Source organism: Phacochoerus africanus, chromosome 6, assembly GCF_016906955.1.
Source record: "Phacochoerus africanus isolate WHEZ1 chromosome 6, ROS_Pafr_v1, whole genome shotgun sequence".
NCBI classification, from domain to species: Eukaryota; Metazoa; Chordata; class Mammalia; order Artiodactyla; family Suidae; genus Phacochoerus; species Phacochoerus africanus.
Window position 1 is genome coordinate 75,936,762 of NC_062549.1, and position 19,445 is coordinate 75,956,206.

At 42.2% G+C, this 19,445-nt stretch overlaps 1 protein-coding gene across 2 annotated transcripts; it reads left to right on the forward strand.

The window, feature by feature from the left end:
• The first annotated feature begins 1,377 nt into the window (after nucleotides 1–1,377).
• On the forward strand, nucleotides 1,378–15,831 carry PLAG1 (PLAG1 zinc finger). Of its 2 annotated transcripts, XM_047783901.1 has the most exons (4): nucleotides 1,378–1,484; nucleotides 9,363–9,460; nucleotides 12,133–12,491; nucleotides 12,981–15,831. In XM_047783901.1, exons 3-4 carry the CDS (start codon nucleotides 12,250–12,252, stop codon nucleotides 14,236–14,238), a joined length of 1,500 nt encoding a protein of 499 aa, XP_047639857.1. In that variant the 5' UTR covers nucleotides 1,378–1,484; nucleotides 9,363–9,460; nucleotides 12,133–12,249; the 3' UTR covers nucleotides 14,239–15,831. The 2 variants fall into 2 exon arrangements, with proteins under 2 accessions (XP_047639857.1, XP_047639856.1); XM_047783900.1 differs by lacking the exon at nucleotides 1,378–1,484 and having other exon boundaries at nucleotides 9,335–9,460.
• The last annotated feature ends 3,614 nt before the right edge of the window (nucleotides 15,832–19,445 follow it).

Consider the following 19,445-nt stretch of genomic DNA (forward strand, 5'->3'; position numbering starts at 1 on the left):
CACACAGGTGGCCTCTCTCTAGGGCTTGTCTTTGCTGGTTTTCAGCTCTCTGCTTGGAGCTCCTCTGGCCTGGTTCATGTCCCCGCCCCCTTGCCCCCGCCCCAGTGCTTGTTCTCAGTGCTGTGGACGCCACTTCTCATCACTAGTGCAGGAGTGTTCGGGTCCCAGCCATCGGGCTCCTCGCTTTTCTCATCTGAACCCTCACAGCATCTGTAAGGGTTCACTCCAGCCAGAGCATCACCTGGGAACCTCCTTCCAGCTAACTGGCCTGCCCCCACACCGCTTCCCCCTTCTCTCCTTACACCTTTCCGGGCAGAAGTCCATAGTACTCCTTTCCTTTTCTGAACCTACTAGTTTATCCCATAGAGTATTATTTTACTGTTGGTTTGTCACTCTAATTCCACCTTACGGCAGCTTTTATTTCATCGTCACATTGCTTACCTTGACATGAGGTGTCTTTCCTGCAGCTGCAGCTCAAGCACCTGGAAAACAGGGCCGGTGCATTAGCATCCACAGCGATGCAGGTTGGCTCCCCGTGTGATAGGCGCTGGGAGCATTTATTACATCAGCGTGTGCTCTTTGTCTTCATAGAGTGATGGTCCCGTGTCGCTTCCTCTGGACCAGGGAAGTGAAGCAGGTGTTCTGCCCAGAGCTCGGGCGCCCACTTTCTCTCCTTCAGTGTCCCTAATGCTTCGTCACCTGCACAGCACAGCCAAGCTGAGGACAAGCCACACATTGGGACTTAGGTTTTCCTTTGTGTGCAGTTGAGTGTGGACTTGCCACCTGCAAAGTCACTTTCAAAACCAGGAATAGCCTTATCATGAAGACCAGCTCAGCGCCTGGGCCACCATCCACTTCCGTGCTCTGCCTCAGCTTTGGGGCGCCCGGGGCTACACCCCTCCCTGTGAACACACGGCCAGAGGGAGGCACTCGACCGGCAGGATTTCTCCCGTGGCCATTTTCAGAACAAGATAGACGCCGCAAAAGGTTCCTCTGAAAACTGGGTTCTATGGAAAACTGTGGGTGTGTTTAGAATATAAATGAAGAAAATAAGCAAGAATTTTCAGAAATGGCAGTTATCTTGGAACAATATTTTACCAAATAAAAATATAAACAATCTAGATGATTTCCCTTCAATTCAGGGGGAGAATAGATACATCTAGGTTTTGGTTGGTTGTTTCCTTTTCATTTTCCAATGTGCTGCAAATATTTTGTTTGTCTCACTATTGTTCCTAGCAGAATTTGAGGTAGATTTTTTCCAATAAAGTGTAAAGAATATGAATACGTGATAATGAATAAAAAACAGTTTGGTTCATATGCCGTTAACCAAACTGAGGCTGACTTTTGGAATTTCAAACTAACTCTTCTTTTCTTTTTAGGTTGCCTCTTGGTGCTGCATTGGCCGTATTTGGCACCCAGAATGCTTCATTCTCTGATGGTCTATTAATAAGGTTACCTTGCTAGAGTTTGGAGCAGGGCCCCAGGTAGGTGGCTTTTATCATTATATGGCATGGCTTTCAAAGTGATCAGTTTTTTCTAGTTTCTAAATAATACATGATGATAAAACTTTGAAAAGCCTGCCACATAATAAGCATGCCACTTACTCATTTTAAGATGCATCAAACTGTGTTGTGTCCCGTAGGACTTCATGAATAGTGCTGGGCACAGGGAAGGATTGGAATCCTTGCAAGGAGTATTTTTCCCTTACTTTGTGCATAAAAAGTGGAGCTGCTGTCAAAGCTTATTTGTTCATGTTCCTCAAATAGCCCATCAGATAAACTCTTAAGCTCTTCCTTCTCCAGTCTTGCCCAGCGTGGCCGCCTGTCCCCTGTTATCAGTACATGTCTTTCTGTCTATGAGGAGGGACCTGGTTGACACGGGCAAGGGGGCAGGTGGGCAAGCTCTGCTTGCTGGGATGGGGCAGGTGCTAGAACGAAGTCAGTGGCACGGAAGCAGTTTGCTAGCCTTGTGGGGAAGAGGACACCCTGGGGCACCTAGCTCTCCCAGCCTGCAGGTGCAGCCCAGTGGCACAGAATCGAGGTATAGCCATACCTGGAAACCCAGGCACACGTGGATTTGGCACCAGGTAAGTGTCAGCAGGACCTTCAGTACAGGACTGAGGTTTAGGGGCCAGGACCCTCAGCCCTTGGACAGGGAGAACAAAGCTGGCTGTGCCCAGTGCCAGAGATGGGCTCAGGGCCCTAAACCACCAGTGGCAGGTGGGGCCACGCCTTGGGGAGGAGGCTGGGCTGGAGGCTGAGAGCCAGGCAGGGTCTCACGTGCTCGTGAACAGAGCTATGATCAGATAAAGGGCCCAGAAACTAATCTGCTGCAATTGTCTGGTCACAGCATGCTTTGAAGACTAAGTGTGAGAATCAAGTCAGAATAAACTTGCCATATTATAAATATTATAAATGTTCTTACATGTCAAAGAAGGTGTCCGTGGCTTTTTAGTGTAATGGGTTATAATTTTTTTTCATGTTCTGTTTCATTGTAGTCCTTACACTTGTTTTGAATGAAGCTGTATTTTGGCAGTTAGGAGAAGGAAAAAAATGGTCACTACTTGGCCTCCTCCATTTATGCAGATTCTCTCCTTTTTCCTTCCTCTTGTATCTGTAATCAGTCAAACATTTTCTCTGACATTTTCGACATCATCCCCCCGTTTTAATATCACATAAGAACATCTTCTTGAAAGCTTTAAAATTTTATGTTGTTCTTTTTTCTTTTCCATAAAACGGCATTCATTTCCAAACCATAAATCATAATGAATACTGGTTACGTGTGCTTCCTGGGCTACAGAGCAGAACATTGGGTGGCAGCAGTGTTCTGAACATCCAGGCCACCTGTGGGCCACCCAGGGGCCCCTCCCTTCCCGTCAGGTCACCTGCAGGCCTTGAGCAGCAGGTGCCCTATCTCCCTAGCTTTGGACACTCCCGGGCAGAGACAGCACGGGCTCCTGGTGGCTGCCGTGCTCCCCTAGGTTTTCACCCTCCTCAGAACTAACCCTTTCGCTCTCCAGGGCATATCTTCTCAGCTTGCTTTTAAACTCACTGAAATTTCAGCAACCCCAAAACATGCTTACCTGCTTGTTTTGATTCCTGCGGTTCCTTAAAAAGACCATAGTATGTTCCACAAATATTCCTCCAGTGGCTGCCACGTGCCAGGGCACTGACCAGCTGCCAGGATGGGAGAGTGACAGTGGTCTCCTTGTGGCTGAGTTTCCCATCCTGGGGGGAGAGGCAGGTGATTTCAGCAGGAGCTCCCCAGGCCGCATTAAGGGTGAAACACTCAGGGAGGCAGAAGGCTGAAAAGCTTCCCTCTGAAAAGAGTTCACTCTCACTCGAGTGTAATAGGTCAAGGAATATAATTATCAAGTCTCTTCTAGTTGTGACAGCTGGGGGAGGGCCCGGTCCCCTGCAGATGGTGGTGAGCAGCCACCTCGGACTTGACCACCTGACCTAGAACTGATCCTGTTGGCCTTCAGCTCTGTGGGGACGGAGAAGTGGTTTTGTCTGGACAGCCCCACAGGCACAGCTCAGGGAGCAGGTGTGGGGCCGTTGCTTGTATGCCTGAAGATTTTGCACACACACACACACACACACACACACCCCTAGCATTAGGCACAAGCCTACTTTTAAAGTGCACTTTACTTTGAGATGGCTTAAAACTAATTCTCCGCATGGGCTTTTGTAACGAAGTGGAACTTTCTTTTCTTCATCCCTTTTGTGTACTGTTGCTGCCTCTCATCTGAATTGACAGATGCAGTTTGCTTGCTTGGGGAGGTCAGACTTGAAGCTTGGTTTACGCTATATTTGTCATTTTAATAGCATTAACCATCAGGGAGTTCCCCTCATGGCTTAGCAGAAACAAATCCTACTAGCATCCATGAGGACATGGGTTCGATCCCTGGCCTGGCTCAGTGGGTTAAGGATCTGGCGTTGCTGTGGCTGTGGCATAGGCCTGTAGCTGTAGCTCTGATTTGACCCCTAGCCTGGGAACCTCCATATGCCTTGGGTGTGGCCCTAAAAAGCAAAAATAAATAAATAAATAAATAAATAGCATTAACTGTCAGTGAATGGAGGCATGCCCTCCAAACATTTGGGGTCCTTCCATGTGAACATTTTTATAGTGGGTGTTAAGCATTTGTCTTATAGCATCAGGAATTTAAGGGGTCAGGGGTAGTAAAAACATAAAAACAGCTCATCACAGTTTGGGATTTAGGCAGTTTTCAGATTGAGCCAATTTGTGAATTATTTACTTGATAATCCTCACCTGAGCACCAGCATTTTGGAACTGCTATTTAAAAAAAAGAAAAAGAAAAACCTCTAAAAATAGACTTGTCTTAAGCAATTTTGCTTTGTATTCAGATTTCACTGGAATTCTTTGTTCTCGCTCCCTCCCGCAGACATCACTGCTTCCCTTTTGCACGGTTCTGCTGTCATTTCCTGTTTGTAAATACTGATGTCCCACGTGAAGAGAGTGAAAATACCCGAGTATACCATCTACCTATAGTTTTTAGGGTTTTTTTTTCATTTTGATATGAATATACAATCATAGGGAAATTTTCCACATAAGAGTTAAAACGAAAAGATAACTTCTAAGTCATGAATCATTAAAAGAGAGCTTTTAAAAGAGAAAAAAAAAACGTGTGTTAACCTAACATGACATTTTTGCTCCACAAAACAATTAACCAAGGAAAATATTTCTGAATTGAAAGATACAGTGTGTCTGAGGAGTTCCTATTGTGGCTCAGCGGTAACGAACACAACTAGTATCCATGAGGATGCAGGTTCAATCCCTGGCCTCGCTTAGTGGGTTAAGGACACGGCTTGGATCTCGGATTGCTGCAGCTGTGGTGTAGGTCACAGATGCAGCTCAGATCTGGCATTGCTGTGGCTGTGGTATAGGCCAGTAGCTACAGCTCTGATTGGACCCCTTGCCTGGGAATTTTCATAGGCCTTGGGTGCGGCCCTAAAAAAACAAAACAAAACAATGTATTTGAATATTCCATCTTCAGATCATCTGTGCATTCTCTATGGGAACTCTAGTCAATGAAATAAGTAGCCACTCCAAGTTCAAGGTGGCCCAAAAAGAAACACCTTCATTGTGGACACAAAAGAGCTGACCTTGGAACCTATTAGTTCCACTTTGGAATTCATTGACTTTTTCCTCCTGGTTCTTAAAAACAAATAGGTCTATTTCCTTTCACTTCTTCATTAGCTTTTATGATTTGTATATTAAATATAAGCCTGTCTAAATAGCAGTAAGGCTAAATTGTTCGGTAAATTTCAAAAGGATTGTCCTAGAACTGCAATTTAAGAGATTGCTCAGAAGTTGAAAACATCGCATTCAGTCATTGAAAGAAGGCATCCTTCTGGTGGATTGATACTAGTTAACTATGACATCTGCTATAGGAAATTCAGTTCTGTAAGTTTTGGTGTTCCTAGTGTAAATGGGTTATTTGGGTGCCTACCGACGACTTGGTCAGGTCAGGGGCAACCCTGTTCTTTACGCTGCCTGCTCCATCCTGTCCTCTCGCGGCATCCGCAGCCCCTCTAACCTTCTAACCGCCCAGCCATCCTTCCTGCTCCATGTCAGGCGTGGATGCAGGTGCCAGGCATGTTTTCACTTTCAACGTTTTTATTAGGGATGGGGACCAAATCGAAATGATACACGCTTGTGCTAATTGATTCCCTAGTGGGAGGATCCGTTAGAGGATGCTCATTGCTATTGTTTTAATTTACAACTTTACAAATAGCAGTTCAGAGTTTCAAAAGTACCTTTCCAGTGGCTTATTTCATTTGCTGGACCAAATTGTATCCATATTGTATCATTTTTTACTTCAATATTGGTATGTACAGTCTGTCCTATGTCTATTATGGTGATTGAGCCTATAGTTTCCTTGCTGGAAAACATTTGTCCTGCTTTTATTATTTTCATTCATTCAACAAAAATTTTACTTCCTTTTATGGGAAATACCAGTGAATAAACTAACACAACTCCTGCCCCAATGTTGCCTATTGTCTATTTTTGATTCTGCCTTAGATTTTTATACTTGCAAGGTATTTTTTCTTTTATTAATAAGTGATTTTATAGACCTACAAAAATGGAACACTGTAAAAATTTCCACATTATCATACAGAATCAAAGAAAGTGTTCTAAGTAGGCTGTTGCCCTCACTTCACAATTGACTTCCATTATGTTATCTTGTTAATAATTTCTTTCACATTATTCAGAGCTTTATTGTGTTTTTATACATGTGCAAATTAATGTAGTAACTACTGATAAGTTTCCTTTTGCAACCCACCTGTTTGCCTGTTTTAGGCAAATGTTGACATTTTCTGAATTATTTATGAATGGTGTTTGATAATTAGCATAAAGGAGAATAAAGCTTTGATTATGATGAGATTTGCCCTTCATTAGCAAAGTATATGTTTGACTTTTCACTTAAATATAAAAGAATTATTGATGCAGGTAAGTGTTGTAAAAATTCACAGCTTTTAGAGAAATGACTCTCAAAACTGTGGAATTTAAAGTAGAGAAACAATTTTCAAATAGGCCTGTTCTTTTGCTGTCAACCTCGTGGAAATTCGTCTTAGTAGACCCTCTGATGTCTGATTCATTTTGCTTGTTATTTTTCTGTGTGAGTCACGCTTTTAGAATGTAAAACACAGGGAGATAATGCACCTGTGTGCACGCACACAATATTCCCTTTAATTATTGTTTTTGTGTATGCCAAGTTGCCCTAGGAAAAAAGTCTGTTCTGGTACCAGCAAAAACTGGGCGGGTATTCTGAGGGTGATATTTCATCGTAGGGCAGATTGAAATGGGTGTATGTACATTTTCTACCTCGCTCCACAATTCTCTAGATCAAGACAAAGAAGAACTGAAAAGCGGAGTAACCAATCTTTATTAAAAAAGAAAAACCAGAGTACACATTTTGTGGCAGACTTTTCAGAAAAGCAGTCACAATGCTTTTTTAAAGTTTCTCTCAACACAATATAAAAGAGAATACACGGGTAATGTTAGGTGACATTTTTAGTTTGGGTGACAACGAATGGAAACTGAATAAACTTATGTTTATGATACCAACCCAAAGAATAATGAACTCTTAAACAGCTTCTGGTTTCCTTTGATTGGGGAAATAATTAGCAGTCCTTAGAAATTATTTGACCAAAATGATGAGGCTGAATTTAGGGCAATTAACCATGACTTTGGAATTATGTTTTATGATAGAATGAATGAAAATGATGTCTGTTATTTTATTTAAGGCTGTAAAATATGTAACCAGGATAGTTTGTAGACTATTGTAACATTTCAAATCAAGATAACGTGTAATTTTAAACTGTACTGAAATATTTTGACTCTAAAGCATTCTTATTATAGATGCCATTGAACAGTAAGCATCAATAAAATTGTTATGGATGCATTTCAGATGCAGTAGAATCTATACTGATGGGAGAAAGAGAAAAAAATATAAATTTATTGTTCACTAGTCAGCTTTGGTTTTAGATTTTTTTTTTCTACCCAGAACGCTACCCACTCAGACAGATATGTTAGTTATCATTTTAACTGCTATTTAAATTACTTAAAATTTACAAACTGTCTTTATTGCAAAGAAGCTTTTTACATCTTAAATGTGTTTCCATTTGAGGATCATTTGGGCAGCTGGGATAGAGAAAATAGGCACTATCCCCTACTCTTGCCTTTTAAGTGTAATGACAGGCTTTATCCACTTGCAAATCGGTTCAGCCTGCTCTTCTCCTAGAAAGCAGTAGAATAAGAGCGAAGTAGCTTAGGGCACCAGCCCCTTCTCGACCATGTATATGCTGTAAGGCTTCTCTGGGCCTCTCACCTAAAATGGATCTGGTGATAAAAGCATCCACTCCACAGGTCCATTACATTCCAGGGAGGTGATAGAACTGAAAACACTCTCCACCTGTAAAGTATTTATATTATCAAAATAGCACAGTACACAAAATAGGCTTTCATATGCCTAATTACCCTACCAAAAAACTCAGTGTGTGCCCTGGGCAAGTAAGTATTTACAAAGCTAATTTCATTATTTTGCAGTTTTGATGTGCAGAATTCAGTTCTTCCATTTATGCATGTCCTGTGCTTTACCAAGAAATGGAGCTTTTGCTTGAACTTTTTAAACATCCTTTATTGGTCTAAATTTTTATTTTTCTTGTCTTTTAAACTACAGGAAAAACGCTGCTTTCAAATATACCCTTAGTACTTTTGTAATGATGCTTGAATGCCCTCTCTTAAATATTTTATTTACACATCATCCAATTCTTAAAGTAAGGGAAAATTCGATTTCAGGAGAGAATAATTAGATTTGTGTTTAGAACATTAAGTAAAATGGTTTTCACTTAACATGTCTTTGGTGAATGCTATTCTTTTTTAACTGTTTTATATTTTCCTTCTCAACTTCTCATAATCACGATTTCTAAATGGTCATCTTTCAAATATTCAGGGCTGGCTAATCTCTCTGTGCCCTGCATGCTCTATAATAGATCATTCCATCTTTTCCTGCTTTGGGACTATTACTCCTTTCAAATTTACTTGTACAGTCAAGAAGTATTGACAGATTATTTTTCTATATGTGCACTTAGTTTACTGAGGCTCCTCCTCCTAAGAGGTGTTTTAAGACGCTTTAAGCTTTTTCAACCACGAGCTCTTAAAACCAAATGATGCTTTCTTCCTGACACCCCTTCTCCTGAAGCAAACCTATATTTAACTTCCTTTGCATGCTTTTGAAATCTAAGAGTTATTGCCACATTTCAGCAGCGCTTGCAGCATTCTGAGGAAATAAATTGGCAGGTATCGCAGGTAACACAAGTGTGGCTCAGAGAAACCCGTGTTGCACAAGCGCGTGCAGTGTGAGCCCAGGAGGCCCGCTCCCCGGGAGCCTGCTGCTCCGTGGCAAAGGCCACAGGTGTGCTCTCCCCGGCAGAGACCTGAGCCTGCCTCTCCCGGAATATTACCTAGCTTCATGAGAATTTGCTCCGTTTGGTCTACAAACGGTAACCCTCGTATCCATTTCTCTTGGTGGGCAAGTTAGATTTTAAAAAATTACCTTGAACTTGGGAAAAAAAGTGGGGTGTCATTCAGCATCACCAAATGCCATTTATCTAGGTAATACTGTTTGACTTTTTGTTTCTGCCTTCGTTTGATCGTGTACATGTGCTTAGAACTAATAAAGATTCGCCATCGGTGAAACTTAATGCATGACTCTTCAGCAGAGTATGGAATGAAAGCATGTATCCTGATATTGCCATTCTTTGACCCTTTATTTTCCATCATTTACAGACTGGTTCCATTTAGAGTGTAGTCCATTCTTATTTTTTGTTCCGTAGATTGGCCACAATGGGAAGGACCGGATTCCGCTCTCTTCCACGAAGAGTCAATGGGACTGGCTAAGATCAAGGTGTGAGGCTTTTCCATCTGTCATCAGGTATGCACTGCACAAAAAACACTACCATTCTCTGCATGTATCTTTAAAGTATTTGATGGATAAGCATATCATGACTTCAGATCTTTATTCAATGTTGAACTCACAACCTTATATTTATCCTGTGGTTTTAAATTGAGTTTTGTAATGTATCAAGATACAAAGATATTGTTAGCCATGAAAAAATTTCAGCTGGTCTCAGAACAGTGTAATATTTGAAATCTGCACTTCTTCATTGCTCAGTCTGTACATCCAGAGATAACAGAATTCTTCCATTCCTTCCTGTTGAATATCACCAATTTTAATAGGATCAAGCATGGGTTGTTTCGTGGTACACTTGCAGTACATTTTTTTTTTCAGTAACTTAGAAGTTGGCATTTTCCTCAGCTAGAATTCTCTGCCCCATTATGATTGGGTCTCATAACCCAGGAATGGCAAAATATGACCCGTCTTTGAAGTATTTTCAGTTGTTTGCAGTAGACAGGGATTTAGCCACTGTGCATTCCGTGTTGATTTTACAGCTGGAAAATTGATCCGCTTCTTTCCCACAGAGTTTTAAATAGGTGCACAAAGGCATCACCTTAGGAAATCAGACTGTCAGAATTACCCTCTTTTCCTACTTTGGCAGAATGTTTTATACCAATTACAGTGTCATTACTGGTTACAGCAGAATATTTCTGAGAGAGGCAGAGAAGCTGTCTCTTGAACAAAAGCATAACAGGAAAAGAGCTAGTCCTTGAGTCTCAGCACATCTGGAACCAGAGGAAACATACTGTGTTAGTGTTTGTGATGTCAATTGCCTTAACTGTGTTATTGTCATGTTTAAACCACAAAGGAGACTCAGGCAATTTGAATAGCATGAAGCATGAATTTGAACACCTTGCCTGCGTCTGCCTACTGAAGAAGAAAGTCTATGTGAACCAGACACCAATTAACTTACCCACACACTTTACACTTTAATCAGATGAGTGGATAATTGCTATATTTTGCCTGTTTAGTGACAGCTTCTACATTAAAATATAATAAGATTGATTGTAATTTTCACTTAATTTTGCAAAAATGTCAGTTAGGAGTTCCCCTCATGGCTCAGCAGAAACAAATTTGACTAGCATCCAAGAGGATGCAGGTTCAATCCCTGGCCTTGCTCAGTGGGTTAAGGATCTGGCGTTGCCGTGAGCTGTGGTGTAGGTCACAGACATGGCTCGGATCCAGCATTACTGTGGCTGTGGTGTAGGCCAGCAGCTACAACTCCAATTCACCCCCTAGCCTGGGAACCTTCATATGCCAAGAGTGCAGCCCTAAAAAGACCAAAAAAAAAAAAAATAGGTTACATTTGGAGCCCCTGCAAAAGTAAAACTGAAATCTGCTCTTTAGGGCAGGTGTCCACTGAAACACAAGTCATATGAAGAAATTGGTTTTCATCATTTTCTGAATATATAATAGGATGAAATATCCAGTCCATCAGTAGCTGATAACAGTCACTTAGCCACATTCCAGTTTTCAATTTAAGAATCATATCTTTTTGAAAGAGGTTACCAGTATTAAAATTTCTTTGTCTCCTAAAAATAACTTGCTAAACTAGCATTCATGAACTGTGAGGAATCATTTAACTCTTATATCAATTGGATCTGCAGGAAATTGGTTTCTTCCTCTGAGAAATACAATTGCTGACATTTATGATCACTTATCCATGAATTTGCAAAGGTTTCAATCCATTTAGAAGTTTTGGTTTAAGTAGACTTACTCTTGGCCGTACATTCCATTTCTCACAGCACTCTGACACACCTCTGCACTGAGGCATGTCTGCACAGGTACTGTGCTCTAAGCCACCAGACCCACTGGTGTGCTCACTGCCCCTTGGGTCACAGGTGTGTCGGACACTGCTCCCCCTGCTCGGACTGGGCTGCCCAATGCAAGCACCACTTTCTGTGATTTGAAAAAAGGTGGGGAAAATTACTTCAGCCAAATCATTTCTTTCCCCCAAGAGACAAAGGGCCACGATCCTCACCTGTCAGAGCACCAAAAGGTTTTACCCATTTCAGGAGTGCCTGTTTTTATGAAGACAATTCTCTTCTTCCCTGGACCCAGAAATCCCTGTGCATGTGATGATACTGATATCAAGAGTCACTCTTCACCTCGGGTGACGCATTCAACTCTTTCAGGCCTCTGGTGTCTGCATTGAGTGTTCCTTCCTTGGACTAACTGGCTCACGAGGTGCCTAAAAGAGTTTTCAGTTGCTTATATCTTCCTATAACAGCATGACTAGTGCTGGCTTGCACAAGTTAAAATGATTTTTAGACGTTAAGATATTTGCAGAAACATTTTTGCATTCTTAGATATATATTCTCTAGTGCCTTGTAAAAAAGTGAAGCTTTAATAATGCCACGTTGACCGTCCTATGTTGATGCTTCCCAAGAGCTCCCGAAATCGCCACTGCTTTCCCCAAGTGCGACGCTTATCCAGTGGGATTTCAGGGGACCTGTGAACTGTCCATTCTGAGCAATGCATTAAAATGTGTTTGACAAATATAAAGACGCCTACAGATATTACATCAGACCAGCTGAATCCATTTTATGGTTTCTTTTTTTTTTTAATTCAAAAGCATCACGTAGCAAATAAAACTTTAAAACATTAAATCTAGTTACAAACTAGTTGTTTCTTATTTTTTTTTCCAGTCCCCTTTTGCTTTCTTTTACGACCACATGAAACTTGAGAAGCCACCTAAAGCTAAATCACTTAGTGGAGTTGGGCAGTTCCCAAGTGTCCAACAAGAAGGCCTGGTTTAGGCTGCGATGGCCACTGTCATTCCTGGTGATTTGTCAGAAGTAAGAGATACCCAGAAAGTCCCTTCAGGGAAACGTAAGCGTGGTGAAACCAAACCAAGAAAAAACTTTCCTTGCCAACTGTGTGACAAGGCCTTTAACAGTGTTGAGAAATTAAAGGTTCACTCCTACTCTCACACAGGAGAGAGGCCCTACAAGTGCATACAACAAGACTGCACGAAAGCCTTTGTTTCTAAGTACAAATTACAAAGGTATTAAACTCTATTTGTCTTTCAGATTCTATTTTCTATTTTGTTGGCCGTTTGAAGCCACTGTAAACGTTATCTCTTTGTCTGCACATCTTTCCGCTGATTTGCAAAGAGAAATGTTAAGTAGATTAGACGTTGGCTAGTCTGAGCATTCTAAGTCACAGGCTTTTATGGGCTAGTGTTTTTAGAGTCTTCTTAAATGCAATGCTTAATGGGAGTAGACTTTTCATTTGTACAAAGAGGTTGCAAGAAAAGGGTGTGGACGTTAACGTGAGTACATTCAGTCTTGCTCAGTTGCATCTGTAATCGCTAAAAACCAGCGAAACCTAGAGTGGCGACTTAGATGGCTCCAGCTGTGCAGTGTTGAGGTGTGTTAACTGTCCTGGTAGCAGAGGAGGGAAGTTCTGTGTTAGCTAGCAGCTTAGCTTCCGTGTGAACGGTGAGCGCAGGCCACTTTTGTCCCGAGGCTTACAGAATCTGTCTGTGTTCAAGGCACATGGCTACCCACTCTCCTGAGAAAACCCACAAGTGTAATTATTGCGAGAAGATGTTTCACCGGAAGGATCACCTGAAGAACCACCTGCACACACACGACCCCAACAAAGAGACGTTCAAGTGCGAAGAGTGCGGCAAGAACTACAACACCAAGCTCGGTTTCAAGCGGCACCTGGCCCTGCATGCGGCCACGAGCGGCGACCTCACCTGCAAGGTCTGCCTGCAGATGTTCGAGAGCACGGGTGTGCTGCTGGAGCACCTGAAGTCCCACGCGGGCAAGTCGTCGAGCGGCGTCAAGGAGAAGAAGCACCAGTGCGAGCACTGCGACCGGCGCTTCTACACCCGCAAGGACGTGCGCAGGCACATGGTGGTGCACACGGGCCGCAAGGACTTCCTGTGCCAGTACTGTGCGCAGAGGTTCGGGCGCAAGGACCACCTGACGCGGCACATGAAGAAGAGTCACAATCAGGAGCTCCTGAAGGTCAAGACGGAGCCCGTGGACTTCCTGGACCCCTTCACCTGCAACGTCTCCGTGCCCATCAAAGATGAGCTCCTCCCAGTCATGTCCCTGCCCTCCAGCGAACTGCTGTCCAAGCCCTTCCCCAACACGCTGCAGCTGAACCTCTACAACACTCCGTTCCAGCCCATGCAGAGCTCGGGGTCGGCGCACCAGATGATCACCACTCTGCCGCTGGGCATGACGTGCCCGCTGGACATGGACGCTGTCCACCCCTCCCACCACCTGTCCTTCAAATACCCGTTCGGTTCTACCTCATACGCCATCTCTATTCCCGAGAAAGAACAGCCGCTGAAGGGGGAGATCGAGAGCTATCTGATGGAGCTGCAGGGCGGCGCGCCCTCGTCCTCGCAGGACTCTCCAGCGTCGTCATCTAAGCTCGGGCTGGAGCCCCCGCTGGGGGCCCTGGATGACGGCGCGGGGGACCTCGCCCTGTCCAAAAGCTCCATTTCTATCAGCGACCCCCTGAACACCCCGGCCTTGGACTTCTCCCAGTTGTTTAATTTCATCCCGTTAAACGGCCCTCCCTATAACCCGCTGTCGGTGGGGAGCCTGGGCATGAGCTATGCCCAGGAGGAAGCGCATTCTTCCGTGTCTCAGCTCCCCGCGCCTGCGCAGGACCTCCAGGATCCTGCCAACCCCATAGGGCTCAGCTCTCTGCACTCGCTGTCCGCGGCTTTCACCAGTAGTCTGAGCACAAGCACCACCCTGCCACGTTTTCATCAAGCGTTTCAGTAGGATCCCAAGACGTGGATCTGCGACAGAAATGTATGTCCACCCCTGCCTTAGGTGACCGTTTTCATTTTAGTGCCTACTTTAAGACGGTATACAAATGTCTGCTTCTGTATAGTACCAACTTCCATTAAGCCAGTATAAAAGAGAAACTAGCTTTTTAAATGAGCTTTGGAACCGTTCGTGTTCAGTTATGTTTACCTGGGTATTTTGTCCTGATTCACTGCCAATTCTCAGCTCTGAAGATGATTTCTCTCCTAGGAAAGCCATCAAGAGTAGTAAAGTCTTACAGAGTCGGTGTTCAGCTTCCTTTTAGATCTCAAAAGTTTCATTTTTGTCCGAGAACAATGGCTCTACCTTTTGACCTTCGGCTCATCACAAAATTTGGCAGTAGAATGTGAATTTTCTAAAATGTGTGTGAATAACCTAAGAGTTCTTCAATTTTTAATAATCAGATGCTTCAAATGCATTAAGAATCCGGTCTGGGGACATAACCTATGTTTCTTAGCTACATCCTAATTTCGGGTCAGTATATTTTGAAGACTTGCTATTGTCCGGCTCACACATCTGCCGTCTTCATGCACATATAAGGAGAACAAAACCTAAACACAAAGCGTCAGTATTTCTGGCAAAAAGAAACTAAGTACGGTGACACGACATTCCATGTTACCCAGTACTTGGTCTGAGGTTAGTATGCAGGATATTTTGTCACGTTTTAGGCTCTTTGCTCTCTTTCCGCTTGAAAATACCAATGATGCACGGCCCCCAAGTCTTCAGGCAGTCTGTAGATAGAGCTCTTCGTCTTGTCGTCTTTCAAGGCCAGAGGGTGGGTCCAGCGCAGCCAGCAGTTTCCCTGGGATTGTCAGCCCACAGTTGGTCCAGGATCCAGAGCCCTTGGGGAGTGTAGGTGTGTTTGTCCTGGGGGTTGGGGGCTGGGGGGGGTGGTGGGGGGGCTGTCTCCACCTCTAGGGTGAGAGACCCCAACCCGGAGATGGGTGTGAGGCCTGCGGCCCTGCCTGGAACTTGTCCTGGGGTCACATCGCCTGTCACCAGAGTGGACACAAGACTGCTTAGGGGTCGGGGGAAAGCATATCGCTTGCTGAATTCAATACAGTTTTCTCACCCTCAGAGCTTAAAGCAGAAAACACAACAGTCCTGCTCCCACACTATTCCTCTTATTCAGTGTTAATCCATCCCCTTTCCTTGCTAGTTTCAGACGGAGACTTTAAAGTTAAATGCATTTGAAAACTATTTGAGGAATGACCACAAAGTTTCAAGCGACTAAAAATATATACAGTAAAACCCCACTTTTACGCGTCTCTGGGAAACAGGAGGAACGTTGCAAAGAAACTTTGCAAAAAAATGTTGAATTTGTGGGGGGAGGGGGGAGTAAAGCAGAACAAGCACATCTCAGTTAATGTGAAAACAACAATTGAGAACACAGTGTTCAGCGAATGCAGCAGTTACTGCGCGCTTTCCTACTGTTAGACAACAAGCCTCTCTTCTCAAAGGTCAGATTAGTATTCTTTTTGTTTTTTCTAATAATCGGTTGTGGTATCAACCATGAAACATATCTGCTAAGCACTTGTTAACACCTTATTTGGGGACCCTGTCTGTTGGGGTGGGTGTAAGGGGGGGGTTATAGAAGAATATATATCTCTTAAAAAAAAAAGAGAGAGAGAGAGAGAGAAAACTATTTCTGAGCACTCATTAGCCCTAGATGGAAGCTTTTATAGGGTCAGTTTTCACTGCAGATTTGATGTTTACCAAGAATTTCTAAAAATGAGTGCAGATTACTGAATATAATGCATTATTTAAAATATTGGGGAAGTAGTATAATTTGTGGAGAAATGTAAATTGTAATAATGTAAATGGGGTTTCACTATATATATGAATATATTATACACACACGTATCGCACTTCATAGAATCAGAGTTGCTCTCTTAAGGAGCATTGGCTCCTGATCTTTTATCATGCTCCTATCTTTTTTTTAATCCTGGGAGCAGTAGTTTTTTGTACGTATGTATTTAAATTTTATTATTAAAAGTTACATTTTATTAAAAAAAAAGTGTGTTCCAAAGGCATTAAAATTATATATGTTAATAAGGAAATACATTTAAAATTTTTTCAAACTGCTCCTAAGCTTTTGATTAGGAGACTCTTTGCTCTGAAAGTAGGCTTCTAGCACTGCTTTATTACTGCTTCCTTTAGTTTCTATGAAACAGATTGCTTACTTAAATCATTAGTTGAATGATTAGTGTTCAATATTGCTTTAATCACCATGGGGGGGAGAGGAAAAAGAAAAGTGGTGACAGAGCACAAATAAATAGAAAAACCTATTTTTTAAATAGAAATCACAAATACGAGTGTGGAAGCCCTACTTTATTTTGTCTAAAATTTGCTTAAAGAGAAGTCCAATTAATGAACTGAGACATTGGCCTTAGTAGGCTGTATTTCACTGCTAATAAAACATTTAAAAGGGAGTACCAGGATTTATTAACTAAAGCATTTTGGAAACGGGGAATGGCGCCATGCAGGTATATCTACTTTGAGCCTCATTGTCACCCTGTGTGGATTTCAGATACACGAAAACACGTCTTCCAGGGCACCAGTGCTGAAATCGTGGACTCTTCACTTGCATATGTACACACCCCTTTGCCTGTTGCTGCGCACAGACTCGAAATAACACTTCCAAGGAAGAGGGAAGTCAGCTAAGACGTTTTTTAAATTGACCGCAGTGGTCACTAAACCCTTTTTGAGAGAATCTCTGTTAAACATGAGGCAGACTCATTTATCTTAATTGCACAATGGTCTGACAAGGCTGTAACACCAAACCGGCTTTTTTTTTTTTTTTTCCCCCTCCTAGAAAAACAGTTGACACTTATTTTTATGTCAACTGGATGTGGTTAAAAATAATTATTGCCAATGCTGTTTTCATTCTCCAGTGGCCAGAATCATCATCCTTGAAATTTCTAGTAGTGCCTTTGCTTGGTTTAAAAAAAAAAAAAAAAGGGATTATCATTAAGTAAAAATATTTCAGTTTAGAATTCGGACCTCAGACAAGATATTGAACCTCATTCAGTTTGACCTTCCACATGGTTGTACCAGTTAGATCACCGGACACGGAAGCACGAAGTGGAAGGATCTTGGCACCATAAGCAATACTCTGCTTTGACGTACGGCAGATACCATCGTTACAGTTATTGGTCACTGTTACCAATTTGCATTTTAAACTCCTCTTCACAAGGTTCTGCTTTCTAAAGCTTCATTTGTCCTGGCTGATCATGCACCAACCACTCTGTGCAGCTTCTCCATTTCACTTAGGGTTTCCTCCACGCTATGTGTTTTTGCCTCTTTGTTGCTTGTGCTTTATTATTCTTAGTCACTTGTGGAATAGAGTGATATATTGTGTTAATTTGGACAGTAGCGGTTTTTAAAAACCATATACTGACTGAAACATGAGCCAGAGCTAATTGCTTTATTAAGCTAATAATGAATGTTAAAAGAGTACATATTTTCAGGATCATTCATCTAGTAAGCAATACACATATATAGGCCAATATTTTTTTAAAAAAATAGAGCTTGGTCAACCTCTATACTACACATATTACAAGATATAGCACTTTCAAAACGAATCTAAACCTTTACAGAAACTTTCTTATAGGTTATGCCTTTTATTTTAAGACTTATTATAATTTGTTTCAAGTGCCATTAGATGATATATATGTAGGCCTTTGATATATAATGCTTTGTGTTTGAAAATGGTAGATGGTATTTTAAACAGGTACATTTTTACAGTGTTTTCTTATCAATTTGCTATATTGCACAGGATCAGTGTGTGTCTTTTCATAAGGTTTTACAATGGTTTATTTTTTTACAAGGTTTACGTGTCTCAAAACACACTGTCTTCCCAGTATGTAAATTAAAAAAAAAAAAAAAAAATACCAGTTCACCCAAGTTGCTTCTAGCCTACTGAGATCCACGTGACGGAGATCTTTTCAATATTGAGTCTTCTTCATTAGCAATGGCAGACTGTTATCTCTGAGAAACGAGCGCCTACGTTGACCTCATCTTATTTTTCTCACATGGCATCAGCGTTGTAGCCACAACATAGGGCATCTGTTGCAATTCCATAGATCCACAGAGGTTGCGCTATGTACTTCTGTGCTAAAACCCCACACAGAGCTCCTGTGCTATCATATAAAGCAACATCACAGTACCCATGGCGGTAAAGGCACGCTTAGATCACCCCCTGATCCTTCTACAAGGTTTTCATCCCCCTGAGGATGGAAGGCAGTGTCTTTTGATGAGTTATCTAGCTTAGAAATGACAGAACTATTGCTAATGTGTAACACCCTTCGTTGTATAAGCTTCAGTGGTACCGATGAACCAGAATGAATGTGTATCTTCTCAGAAACCCTCCTTCAATATTCTGTTGGGTCATGCTGCTAATGTAACTTGGGACACAACTCTCCATGGTGCTACAGACTCCTCTGTCTCGTTCAGTCATATTTTTTTTTATCCATAGGAAAAAAAGGACTCCATTGGGGTAAAGGTGTACAATATATTTTTATACTGTGACTTCACGTGTCCTTAACAGACTTTCACACCACCCACCACGACGTATTCACGTGCACTTGCAAAAGGAGATCTCGGATGTGCAAATGTCACCAGAACAAACCCAGCTTCTGTCCACAAGGTGACTGTACTTCAGAACACCCCGCGGGCTCTGTGATAGGGTGTGGAGTGAAGATCATGCTGTGTGTGACTAACAGCCCTTTGCGTTTAACAAAAACTGGGAATCCATTCGGAAATGGATCGCATCAGGCCTGACCATAAGCTGGACTGCTGAGATGGTATTTTTAGCTGACAAAAAAGTGTTTGGACTAGTCCTCGAAGAATGTTCTAATGATAAAAGTTTTGAGTCAAAATAGAAAAACTCTGCATTCCAGGCTGAACTTTGTATATTTTTAGTGCATTTAAAATCGCTCTTCTGTGATATTGAGAAATTAAGTGGCTTATCATGTATATCATGTACTTAAAATGTATTCACAAACTACTGTTGTATTTGTATAAAATATAGACAAAGATGGTATTTTTGTGTGTGGATAAGCTCTGTAAAATAGCAATCACGTTATGAAGCTGCAGTGATACGACCTTTTAAACATCCACATCCAAAGAAGCAGGCTATTTATTGTCCACTTACCCAGATA

Bases quoted from the DNA above. Each gene is read 5' to 3' on its own strand.
- PLAG1 (XM_047783901.1), top strand. From the start codon at position 12,250: ATGGCCACTGTCATTCCTGGTGATTTGTCAGAAGTAAGAGATACCCAG. The intron at 12,492-12,980 runs GTATTAAACTCT...TCTGTGTTCAAG, and splicing joins TCTAAGTACAAATTACAAAG to GCACATGGCTACCCACTCTC.